This window comes from Porites lutea, chromosome 4 (assembly GCF_958299795.1).
Source record: "Porites lutea chromosome 4, jaPorLute2.1, whole genome shotgun sequence".
NCBI lineage: Eukaryota > Metazoa > Cnidaria > Anthozoa > Scleractinia > Poritidae > Porites > Porites lutea.
In genome coordinates, this window is record NC_133204.1 from 12,993,281 (window position 1) to 13,005,873 (window position 12,593).

At 38.3% G+C, this 12,593-nt stretch overlaps 1 protein-coding gene across 1 annotated transcript in view; it reads right to left on the bottom strand.

Annotated features, from left to right (window-relative positions):
• LOC140935996 (arsenite methyltransferase-like) overlaps window positions 1-8,469 on the bottom strand; it is a 10,695-nt gene extending 2,226 nt beyond the window's left edge. Inside the window, exons 1-7 of the mRNA XM_073385576.1 lie at window positions 8,178-8,469; window positions 5,237-5,387; window positions 3,972-4,108; window positions 2,999-3,068; window positions 2,487-2,568; window positions 2,199-2,327; window positions 929-1,018 (exon numbers count right to left, since the gene is read on the bottom strand). Coding sequence (XP_073241677.1) covers window positions 929-1,018; window positions 2,199-2,327; window positions 2,487-2,568; window positions 2,999-3,068; window positions 3,972-4,108; window positions 5,237-5,387; window positions 8,178-8,347 — 829 coding nt within the window. The 5' untranslated portion in view covers window positions 8,348-8,469. The remainder of the gene's footprint in view (window positions 1-928; window positions 1,019-2,198; window positions 2,328-2,486; window positions 2,569-2,998; window positions 3,069-3,971; window positions 4,109-5,236; window positions 5,388-8,177) is intronic.
• Window positions 8,470-12,593: the final 4,124 nt, after the last annotated feature.

Genomic DNA, 12,593 nt, shown 5'->3' on the forward strand with positions numbered 1-12,593 from the left:
CTGACTTTCACTTGGCTTGCCCTCATTCTGGTACGAAAAGCTTTTACAAAACCGCCGTAACGAATATGTTAATTAGCCGGTGACAGGTAGTTTCGCCTACGCGTTGCTTCGCAAAAGTCCCGTTCGCTAACGTCTTATGTCGTCCCGCTGAGAAGTGAAACGAACGCTGCTCATGTATATGCTTCGTTCTCTCAGCCATAATACAAGAAAGTGCGATACGCATGTATATACCTCGTTCTCTCAGCCACTGATCAGGCGAAAGCGGTTAGGGAACTGACCCAACACGCACGAGAAACGACTTCAGAAGTTAGCGAACAGGGCGTTGGCAAAACAACTGGCAGGCGAAACGACCGTAAACCCAATTTGCCCCTTTAGGAAAGAGAAGGAAACTGGGTTGAGTTAACTCTTTCGCAAAGACTTCTGCGACTGTTACTAGGGACAGAGGAAAAAATTTGGCCAAGTCCCCAGGAATGATCCGAGAGACAATATTGGTCCCAGTTCCCCTTTTGTTTCTAAGTGGCTAATGGAGGGAGTGGATAAGTGGATACTTCGTCGATAAGTATCAACAATAGTCGTCATATTTGCTGAAATACTTGTCACCTTGCACCCTCCCCAAAGTTGCTTCACCTTTACCGCGATTGTCCGCATTAAGTACACAAGAAAGAGTTAAATAACTTGGTTGAGGTGTTTTCATGAAAAATATTAGGGTTTTTTTTTATGCGTCAACGAAAATTTGCCCAATATTGAAGGCCGTTATTTTAAACTGTAAGTGAAGAAGTCACAATGGTACCAGAGACGTGGTCCCACGCCAACCGTTTATGGTGTTTTAAATGACCTTCACTTGGGCTACACTAATAAGCCTACATTTTTATATAACTGGGGCTGTCACAGGAAAGGGGAACCAGCTGAATTTCTTTTACATTATTACCTTTGTAGGTGACTTTGGAGCCTGTGTCTGTAGACTTGTTGCAGGGAGGTTTAAACAGACGATATGTAGCAGACACAAACTGTGCATCACCTTAGAAAAACGTAAGAAACATATAGCAAAACGTTTCAACTCTGACCACCTAGGGTGGGTAAATAGAGAGGTTAAGCATCACGTTTACGTCAAACGGCAAACGCGAATTTGTACCACGTGACCAAGTTTCTCCTTTACTTGTCGTTTACTGTTCATTATTTCAACACATAAATTAGTAGTTTCACCCATAAGAATTGTTTTGAGCTGTTTTTATCTCTCATTTTCTATTTTGAGATATTCTCAACTTGACTCTGACGTTTGCCGTATACGTGATGCTTGAACTCCCTAATATTCATAATCGTCACCAGTGGCTAGCTCAACAAGCCTTTCCCGCATCCTGCTCCAGTGAGTACACTCCCTAAACGAGATCTAGGATTGGGTGAACAATTTCATAACTGTATAGACCTTGAACGGTTTTCGACATCATCTTGACGAGTAGGCAAACCCGTGAGAAATTGCAGTGTTTGTATGAGAATCTAATGTCGAATAATTTCCGTAAAACGGCTGTTTTATAAAATATATGAACTGTAAACTAAAGCTTCACTCTTAAGGATTCTACTGAAAACATTTGACGGCGTTACATGCGCTAGAAGACCTAGACCTTTTTTTAAAATTTTCTATACATTAGTCTGTAAACATTTCCCGGCAAAAATTGCAGACAAACAAGCTTCTGGAGAAATTTAAGCACAGTAACGGCCTCCAAAATTTGTTGGTAAAACCCTTTGCTGTGTAGCTTTAGTTTACAGTTCAATTTTTTTCCAGAACAGACAAACGAAAAATCTTTTGCCTTTGGTTAGTTTCGAACCCACTACCCTTAACTTACTCCCTTCTGGGGTATGTTTACCCTTTATGTGCTCAACCAGGATATTATACAAATAATAGTTGGTATCTTGAGAAGGGTATCTTTCTTCACGACCAGATGCCTTGAACAGGGTGTGGACCTTGGTGGCGCATAGTCCACATGTGCAGTGTGATCTGCTTATACTGAAAAAGTTTGTTGACTCTCAAGTGTGTTTATGACATTGAAGGCCTCAGTGGCACATCCCCACCCAAAATTCCCTTTAGCGCCCCACCCAAACCTCCCATCCTCATCCCACCCCGCCCCCCCCTCCCCCGCCACCTCTATCTGGGATACTAATAAAACTGATTCAGTATTTACCCCCTTTGAACCTACACGTACCTAACGGCTTCCTCAGTTTTGGGTCAACATCAAGTGGCCTGGATATAACTAAGTAAGGCCCACTGAAGCCCACTTCCTTACACAGCTCAATCAGCTCCTTCCAGTGTAAGGCTCCTGAAATGCACTCACCTGAACAACAAAAACAACATTGCACCTTGTTATTTTATCCATAATCCACAACTAGTGGTTAATACAATTTTAAAAAAACTCATTTAGAAATAGCCTTGATTGCAAAACCAGAAAAGTCAACTACATTACAATTAAACAAAACAAGGATGAAAACCTTACCCCAAAGTACCTCATCTTTTCTGGCTTCCTCAGAGAGATTTGTATCTGTGTAAACATCACTAAAATATATTTCACCTCCATCCTAAAGGGAATCACAACAGAATGCTTATACAAAAGACAAAAAAAAACCAACAATAATGAAAAAACAAAACTCAACACCTGAAATCTAAAAAATCCATTATCTGATAAAAGATTTGAACTTTTAACCATCCACTTTCATAATTTTGGCAATAAAACAGAATTGAAGAGACAATTTAAATTGCCAAAATTTGCCATTATTTTTCGCTCAAAAGGACAACAATACACCACAATAAATCGAGGTTAGAGAAGCAAATTTCCACTGAAGATGAGAATATTGCACATATTGGTGATTACTAGTAATTTTCAGTATTAATAACAATGTTCTGAAATTTCAATGTTCTTGAAAGTAACTGTTGGTGTAAGTAATAGGGACATTTAACTCACATAACCATCTTTCAATGAAATCATCAGGCCAAAAAGATGATTCTTACCTTCAGAACTCTGTAAGCTTGTTTAAGGACAACTGCTTTGTCTGCTGTTAAGTTGACAACACAGTTTGAACTATTAAATTAAAACAATAATGAAAAGAGAGATGTTATTGTTGGTTTTCAAACTGATCTTCTTCCAAGATCTGTAATCACTCCACCACTGGATCCACACTACCAAATAATAGCACAGGACTAAAAAAACACTATAATTTTATTTATACTATATAATGAAATGGGGCAAGATTCATATGGGGACATGAGTGAGAAAAAAAAAGATTAATGTGATTCCTTTGTAGGAGAAAATAATTTACAAATTATTGGCAAAATACATTGATTTATTTGCAGAATTTACAAAAGATAAAACTAAAAGTCTTTTTTTTTTTCTGTCTCCCGCCCTGGATAATCAAATTCTAATTAAAAGACAAGGATGTTAACAACAGTGCTGTAAAGTACACTGTAAATCTTCGAAGCATTTACATGTACTCAGGTGACTTCTAAAAGTACTGAGCTTACTTTATAATACCCAAAAGTAAAAACAATTTTTCAAATTTATTCAAAAAATATATAATATCAGTCAGAGCAAGCTGAAGTTATGGTGGAAGCCTTCTGCAATATTCACATAGATGACATTGGACACAGCAGAAATGGCAACAAATGACGTAAAGATAGGTTGAGGACAATCGCAAAAGAAAAAGAGACATACCAACAGTGACATGACCTATTCTTCAATACATGAAACGACTGGTTTTAAAATTCAGACAAGGGACATATATCCCCCCCCCCCCCACCCCAAAGAGGCATTTCATTGTACGCTCAGGTGATCAAGAAGAAAGACAGACTTCAGCAAAAAGCAAAATTTGTTTTAAAAAGTATTAACCATTACATCTTTCTTTGTCACAAACAACCAGTTATACACTGTACTGTAGCTAACCTCCCTAATTCAGTTTGATGGAAATACAATGTAAAACAAACTTACATGATGATATCAATAGAATTCTCTTGTATGCCTAAGTCAGACAGACGTTCCATTTCCCCAAGTTTGAAGTCAGTGTTAGGCTTCGAATATCCAAACTGTTCTGCATGGTATTCTACATACTTGTTGGCAACATCCACCTAAACGAGAATTAATAATTATGAAAAAGGTACATTAACATTACCAGCTGGGGTGATTAATCTGGGTTGAACCAGGTCACAAAACATGTTAAAGACATAGGAAATTCCACAAGGGGTGGGGGGATAAGTCAAAGTCATAGGGAATTACACAAGGGGAGTGGGTAAATACATAGGAAAATAGGTTTATTAGCAAATTGCTACGTCAAAATGCTCTTTACAATAGTGTTCATCTTAACTTCACCTGTGCCCACACAGGTGTATGTTTTCTCAGAAATTCTCGTCAGAGAGCATGGCACAATACAAGACTATAGTTTCATCAACACCATAACAAAAGAAATAATGAAGCCATACAACTCACAATTAAATGAGAATGTCAGTGAATTAATTAATGTTCCCAGCAATCCCTTAGGTCTCATTGCTTACATGTATGGTGTACTTTCTTAGGCAACAACATTAATTTTTGCAAAGGTGTGGAAGTTAAAGGGCAGCAGCAAAAGCAGATATGTACATTGTACAGCTGCAGGTTAAAAAGGTGACTGATCATATTTTTCTACCTGAACAGTCCTTGTATGATAAATAGGTATAAATAATATTTCTAATGTTATTGAGCTCCTCATTGGTGATGATTTTACAGTGCTTCTAGAGAAAAACTCAACGACAGATTTTTCTGTACGTTTCCAACCACCACATTTTTTTAAACCACTGGGGGACACAAATTTTGTGCCCACAGTGGTACATCAAAATGTTTTCACCAAACAACAAGTTCCATAGATTTGGATGAAACATTTACCCATAACTACGAATATATTTTGACACATTTGAAAAATCACAATTGACCTGAATCTTGGCGAGACTGTTTGCATATTTACAGGTGTACAAATGTCTGTTCTTTAAGGTACTAGACTTATTTGTTTGTTGTTGTTGTTATTGTTGTTTTGGGGGGGAGGGTAGAGCAGAAGTTAAAATTAATAATAAAGAAGTTCTAAAAGAGTCCAGTTCTCATCTCTCAACTTCACATATTTTCCTATAATTCTTTGTAAGGTTGCAAAACTACCCTGAAGAGTGCACACACATGTAGATGTATATACATAAACTGTAATTATTATATACTAATCAATTTTCACAGACCTGTTCCTTTGTCATATCGACACCAGTCACATGACCATTTTCACCGACAAGTTTACTAAGAACAAAGCAGTCCTGTCCCGATCCACTTCCAAGGTCCAGGATTTTCATGCCCTCAAGAGATTCTGGGGCTACCAAACCACATCCATAAAACCTGAAATTTAACCCATATTATAAGTTGATTTAACCTGGACAAAACATAATCTACCAGAAATTGTATCAAAGCTCATCCTATCTCATTAAATTATTGGCTACTTACAGTATGTTATTGTCTGGACAATACTACAGAAAAGGGGGGAAATGTTAGAGTGGGATGCTCTGCCTCCAGGTCCAAACCCCTTTTCCTTCCACACTTTTGCAAAAATTAATGCTGCCTAAAATGTGTGTAATTCCACAATTGGTAGAACATTTTAGGAGGAGCCACCCACAATGTGTAGTTCCAGAAAATATCCAGACCCCCACCACGGAGGGAATTTCACTTAGGACCCCCCCACCTCCCTGGATTTTCCATTTTTGCAGGGAACTGATGACCCCCCACCCCTTCGGAATTTCCACAAGTGTGACAAAGACCCCCCAACCCCTCTGGAAGTTCATTTTCACAAAGAAAGACTATTAAAGTAGAAGAATGAGGCAACTTATGGTTAGTACCCAACGGTTTCCATCAGAAGCTTGTATGCTTCTGTTTCCATTTATTTGAGTGATCTTGCAACATTAAAACACACTACACCACCACAAAGTAACCTGATCTGTAATTGTTGCTCATCTCTTACTTTAAATGAAAGAGAGAAAGTTAATAAGTCGGTTATATTTGTGAATTTACCTTAATCAGGGCAAGGTTACGATTTGTTATTCATCTCATGGGCGTAATGTTGATAGAATTAACGCCATTTCGTGCGGGAATGCAGAACAAGTCAAACTTACGACCACAAAATTAATGCAAAACAAAGAGGAGAATAAAAACTCTGAATTCTGAAATAATAACAATGAATACCCCTTGCATCTTGAAGGTACTTGACGGGAAACCAAGTTCAATTTACTGTTTTTCGATCGACTGATGCGACGTGATGCGCGATGGCCGTATAAATGTTTGGTGAAATCGACACCATTTTAGCGAGAATTCGATCATAAAGATGCAACACGTTCAGCCACAAAATTAAGGGAAAATGAAACGGAGAATAAAAACTCAACATTCTAAAATGGTTACAATGCATAGCTTGTGCTTTGTGAAGCAAAATTGCCACTCTTCTGATCTATCAATCGACTGACGCAACGTGATGTGTTGGGTGATGTGTTGCACGCGTTGATGTGTTGAGGAAGACTGGTAACGAGTAATGGCGGCCGAATATACGAGCATGCGATAAAACGAGTTGTAGTCGGTCTAATTCCTTTGAAATTACATCCAAAACGCTTTTGGAAGAAAGGAAACCTGGTTAAGATCAAAAGGAACAATCTTAAGTCATATATTTCAAGTTATTTATGTCCTAAAAATGATCTACCAGGTCGGTAAGAAGCAATGTTCGAACTCAGGTCGAAAACGAAATGATATTGTCCCCCTAGAAAGTGATTTTATGGTCCAACCCCCCTCCCTTCGGGAATTTCCTGGGCCTCTGACCCCCCCACCCCCCTGGAATTTCCAATTCCCTCCGTGGTGGGGGTCTGGATATTTTCTGGAACTACACAATGAGAGTAAAGTTACTTACAAGGTTTATGAGTAGGAAAACAACCCAAAGCAAATGTAATGCCCTAAATAACTAACTAAATGCACATGTCAGTTAAATAAGTAAATAAAGTGCACACATATTAACATTGTGCTTGAACACACAACTAGCCTTAGAAAACAGCCGTTATTTCGCAATGTGACCACTGGTTTCTCTGCGAAATGACATAAGAGAAACGAGCACAGAAATTCCATACTGACAACGTCTCACTAACCAGATCTGGGTAGTGCTTCTGATTGGTTGAAGCAAATTTCTCACATGGCACAACTAATCAGAAGCACTACCCAGATCTCAGTAGTAACACGTCATCAGTCTGGAATTTCTGCAATCGTTTCTCAGACATCATATTATAGGGAAACCAGTGGTGATGTAGCAAAATGTCGGTTGTTTTCTGAGGCAAACACACAACCAAAAATTATTAAAGTGGCACCATTCAGCCATTGAATGCCAGTCTCATCTCCTGCAGTGTAGTTTCATACTTATTAACAATAACCCCTAAGCACCTGAAGAATTTGTTAAAGGATTTGAAGCCTTGCTGATTCAGATGTGAAGAAAGTTTCAAAGTCTATCAACAAAGTCCACTTTTGACAGGCAGAAAATTGACAAATTGGAATGTAAAGTCATGTCTCTTTCATGCAGCCGGCCTATTGAACGTTCGGTAATCGAACCCAATCAAACTGCAATCGTTCAATTGCCTTTGATTGGGTTCAGTAATCTAACTTAATTGAACTTGCCCAAAAATTTTACCAATCGAACACAATCGAACACTTAAAAAAACTCTAGAAACCTAGAAACTCCATTTCCGAGACGCTAAATTTCAAAATGTCCCCAGATGCCTCGGCCCTCAAGAACTTGTGCCTTTGGTGCGAGTTCCAAAACTGCCTACTATTCATTATCAGCCTGCTCCGCTAGTACCATATAATTATTTATACGCTACTTAAAAACTTTTTGACAGCCCTGTGCATGTGTTTATATTGTTACTGGCCTTAATTAGTTAATCTGCTAGATATATCCCTTCTTGCCTGATGATTCTTTTACCGTGGGTAAATAAAGTTGTTATTGTTATTGCTGTTGATCGGTTTTTTCCGTCAGCTTGTCGTACCATCATGTACGAAAAGATTCAAGATGGCGCGCACCTTCAGCTACAGATTTATCTCGCTAATCGCTCTAGTCTTTATCGAGTAAGAAAGAGCAACAAAATAAAAATCTACAAAATAAACTCTTACTTGCTGGATACCTCCTCGTGTATAAGTTTCAGAGCACTCCTTACGGCAGGAGGCATTTTCTTTCCCTCAAATTTACATGCGCTCGTCTTTAGATCATCATTCGTCTTAAGCGTTTTGCCATAGTAATCCTTTACACTTTCCTTAACTTGATCTGCGTTTTCGGAACTCATTTTGGGGTGAATATGCCTTGAATAACCAACGCAAACTTCGCTCAAACGATATTGTCTAATGTTCGTCTGACTCAGCAGGAACGATCACTGATGCGAGTCTGCGAGTTGGGGCACAATATTGAAGCGAGGATGAAGTTCACCTTCGCTTCGCGATCGAATTTCGCGACGTTACATAATCTTGTCAGCGGCTGCATTTATTGTAAATCATCTGTGCATATAATTCTGCGGTAGATATCCCACCACAACTTTAATAGCTAATAGTCTATTGGCAGAGTAGATAAAGTAAATTTGTCAGTTATCAGAGCGCAACTCGCTGTAAATAGGCCTTGAAACACCAGCGCAAAACTCGTGCAAACGCTAGTAGAACCTATACTGTCTCCCCAGCTAACTCAACAAGAGGAGCATTAAGTCGCTAAAGCGAGGAACAACTACAAAACATGGCATCTTTTTAGCGACTGTACTTATTGCAAATCACCCATGCATGAATCCTGACAATCCTGTCTTGAATACTTAAAAAAGTTCAGCTCTGGTTTCAAAAAAAAAAAAATTGGAACACAAAAATTTAGTTAGGTGATATTTTCTGTCACAGTAAAGAGAGCTAAGTATGGAGGGGGAATTGGAAGGATGAGTCACTGCCGGAATGGACTACAGTAATGATAATGAAACAAATTCTTGACAAACGCAGATTGACGAATTGTCACTTCCCTCCACCCGTGAGACGATTACTGGAGATAAGTCTAACAGCCGCTTTTGCGAGAGAAGAGAAATGCAAGGCCTATTTTTAAGCCCGTTTTAAAGCAACTAGGAAATCGAGTATCCCAAAAATTTTTGACTAATTTTGTGTGTTTCTTTCCTCCAAGGACTCTTGAACCTTTTTGCCAGTGATGCTCTAGCTAGTGAACTCTCCGTCGTCGTGTCGAAAAAATCAATCAGGGTAAAGAATAACCTCTTCTATACCTCAGACAGGGACAAATACAAATTTTACTGAAATTAAATCATCTCTCTTGTGAGATTAAGTAAAGCGAGCTACTACCAAAGTTTCTTTGATCTCAACATATGTAATATGCGTCAAACTTGGAAAGGAATTAACGAGCTAATTGGAAACTGTAAAAAGAAAAACAAGCGCAACTCAACTAACTCTATTCGCTCAAACCCGAATGAGGTTCCAACTAGTGACCCGAAGGAAATAAGCAATATTCTTAACAAATATTTCGCCACTGTTGGGAGCAAACTGGCTTCTAAAATTCCTCAGACCATTAATACATTCTTTGATTATTTAGATCCTCCACTTAATCGCACTTTCTTCTCTGATCCTAATTATTCCAGAAGATATCAATTTAGAAATTTCAATTTTGCAAGACAACAAGGCCCATGGTCTCTACTCATCTCCAGTTAGGCTGCTGAAATTGGCAACAAGGGTCATATCCGTACCTCTAGGCACGATTTTTAATCAGTCTATTTGCTCAGGGATTTTTCCATACGGTGTGCTAAGATTATCCCGATATTTAAGGACGAAGATGACACTCTGCCCGAAAACTACCGACCTATTTCACTGCTCTCGATTTATAACAGGATTTTTGAAAAACTTATGTACTCTAGAGTTACCAAGTTTGTTAAAGATTGCAACATTCTCTATGATCAGCAATACGGTTTTCGCAGTAAGCAAAGTACTCAGCATGCTATACTTGATATTGTCAACACAATTCTCCAAAATGTGGACAACGGTAAATTTTTGTGCGGTGTTTTCATCGATCTCAAGAAGGCTTTTGATACTGTTAACCATGCTTGAAAATTATGGTATTGAAGGTGTAATCACCTCCTGGTTCAGATCATACCTGACTGATCGAAAGCAAATTACGGAAGTTAATAATGCTGTGTCTGAGGCTGAGATGACCTTGTGCGCCGTGCCACAAGGCTCTGTCCTCGGACCACTCTTATTCCTACTGTATGATCAATGATATTTACAAGTCCTCTTTGTTATTTGCCTTTTATCTATTTGCTGACGATACTAGTATAATACTTGCAAATAACAACCTAAAGGAACTCGAAACACTTGTTAATCGCGAGCTTGGCAACGTCAACGAATGCCTAAAGGCCAACAAACTGTCTTTGAACATAAAACAATCAAACTTTGTAAATAATCTTTCGTCCCCGGCAAAAGAATTTGCCCTTCATACCTAGGATTAGAATTCTTGACTCCGTGACTAACACCTACGCAAACCTTGAAATGAAAGATTATGTAAAATTTCTTGGCTTAATGATTGATTCAAATCTTTCATGGAAATACCACATCGAATCTATCTGTCACAAAATCAGCAAGTCGATAGGAATTATAGCTAAGATTCGACATTATGTCCCGCGTCGTGTTTTACTTTCAGTTTACGACTCATCAATTGTCCCTTACCTGACTTATGTTATTTGTGGTTGGGGAAACTGTGCCTTGACATTTCAAAGAAAGATCGTAACTCTACAAAAACGGGCCTTACGTCTCATTTACTTCAGTAAGTCTAAGGAACACACCGTACCGTTCTTTCTCAAATCAAATTGCCTTCCCCTGCATAGCCTGTTTTTCAGAGATTGTAGCTATTTACTGTATGATATCAACAGACAGACAGCACCAGTTAGTATGGTCAATCAGTTCGTTAAAACAAGTCAGATTCATAACTACAGAACAAGATCTGTCTCTAGCGACTCGTTTTATGTTAAGTTCTCTAGAACCGATAAAATGTATGCCTTTTTCACGAGAATCGGTGCCCAAATTTGAAACTCTATTCCTTATTCGATTAAAATGCTTAAACGTTCGTCCTTTCGTAAAAAAAATAAAGGAATTATTACTAAATTTCTTGCGATCAGAAGATGATTATGTCGAAGTCTCCCGTCTTATTAAGTTATTTAATACTTTAGGCTAGCCTCTTTTCGTAATCGTCATGTACTTGTCTTGTTTTATGTTAGTTTATTCTATTTGCTGTATAGTAGTGTCTTCACTGTTATTTAGTCCATCTATATATAAATCTTGTACTTGTAATATGTCTTCAGCTCCCCCCGCCTCGATTAGTTTATAAGCTATTTGCGGGTGGAAAAGTAATGTAATTAGTTATTTTTCCAATTTTAAATAAAATTTGTTGTTGTTGTTGTTGTTGTTGTCGAAACGGTTTACGAATAAGTTTAACATAATTATTTGCTAGAGCTGTTCTGGTGTTCAACTTTGTCTTGAATTTTGAGATTGACTCAAAGGTAGAGAATCCATACCATATATTTTGATGAAATAAGGTAAAGCGGATAGCTTAATCCGTATCTAAGACATTAGCAACTTGAAAACACAGAGTTTAAGATTTGCGGAGGAGAATAAACAATTGCGCGATCAGTTATGAACACAGACATTATGTTTGCTCCCAAGCACTAATAACGAGAAGTTTGCTTCGCTTGCTAACGCAAATTTCCATCGAACTGTACCGAACAGGGAGACTAACCAAGCAATTATCTATTAGGACCCTTACTTGCTAGAAACCTCCTCGTGGATGAGTTTTATTGCACCCTTCACGGTGGAAGACATGTTTCTGGTTGCGATTGTAAAGGCATTTGTCTGAAGATCATCTGAGGTCTGAAGCTTTTTGCCATAGTAGTCTTTCACACTTTCTTTTATAAGATCGGCGTTTTCGGAGCTCATTTTGGTGAACTTGCCTTGATAAACCTATCCAACTGTCGTTGAAATACTTAGGCAGCCTTGCCTCACGCTGATGAACCTGATGGCCGGGCGTAGTTTTAATAAGGTACAAAACCCCTGCCTGTAGGCACATTATTCCCACTCAGTGGTGCATGAATGACTTATTTAATTTAATTTAATTTATTTTTTCCATTTAATCCATTTTCACTGCATACAAGCCATGAATCAGCCGCGAAGAGAGCAGCGGAGAACGACTGGTAGGGAACACAAAACCATACGAGCTAGTCCTGCCAGACCAATTAAAAACAACTTAAAATGAAAAAAAAAAAAAAAACAGAACGAAAAAGAATTTTTTTAGAAAAAGTAACACATCAGCTGCTAATTTTGATAAAAGACTGCACTGTGGTTTTTTGCACAGGTAACATGCGGGCGATCAGGATCAACTGAGTCACTAATCTTATTCTTGTAAAAATTTTTGCAACCTTTTTTAAAGCAAGACAGGCTTAGGTCTTCATTTCTAAGGTTCTTGGGTGAGTTATTTCATAAATAAGGAGTTCTATTTAAAAATGTTCCCTTGAACAG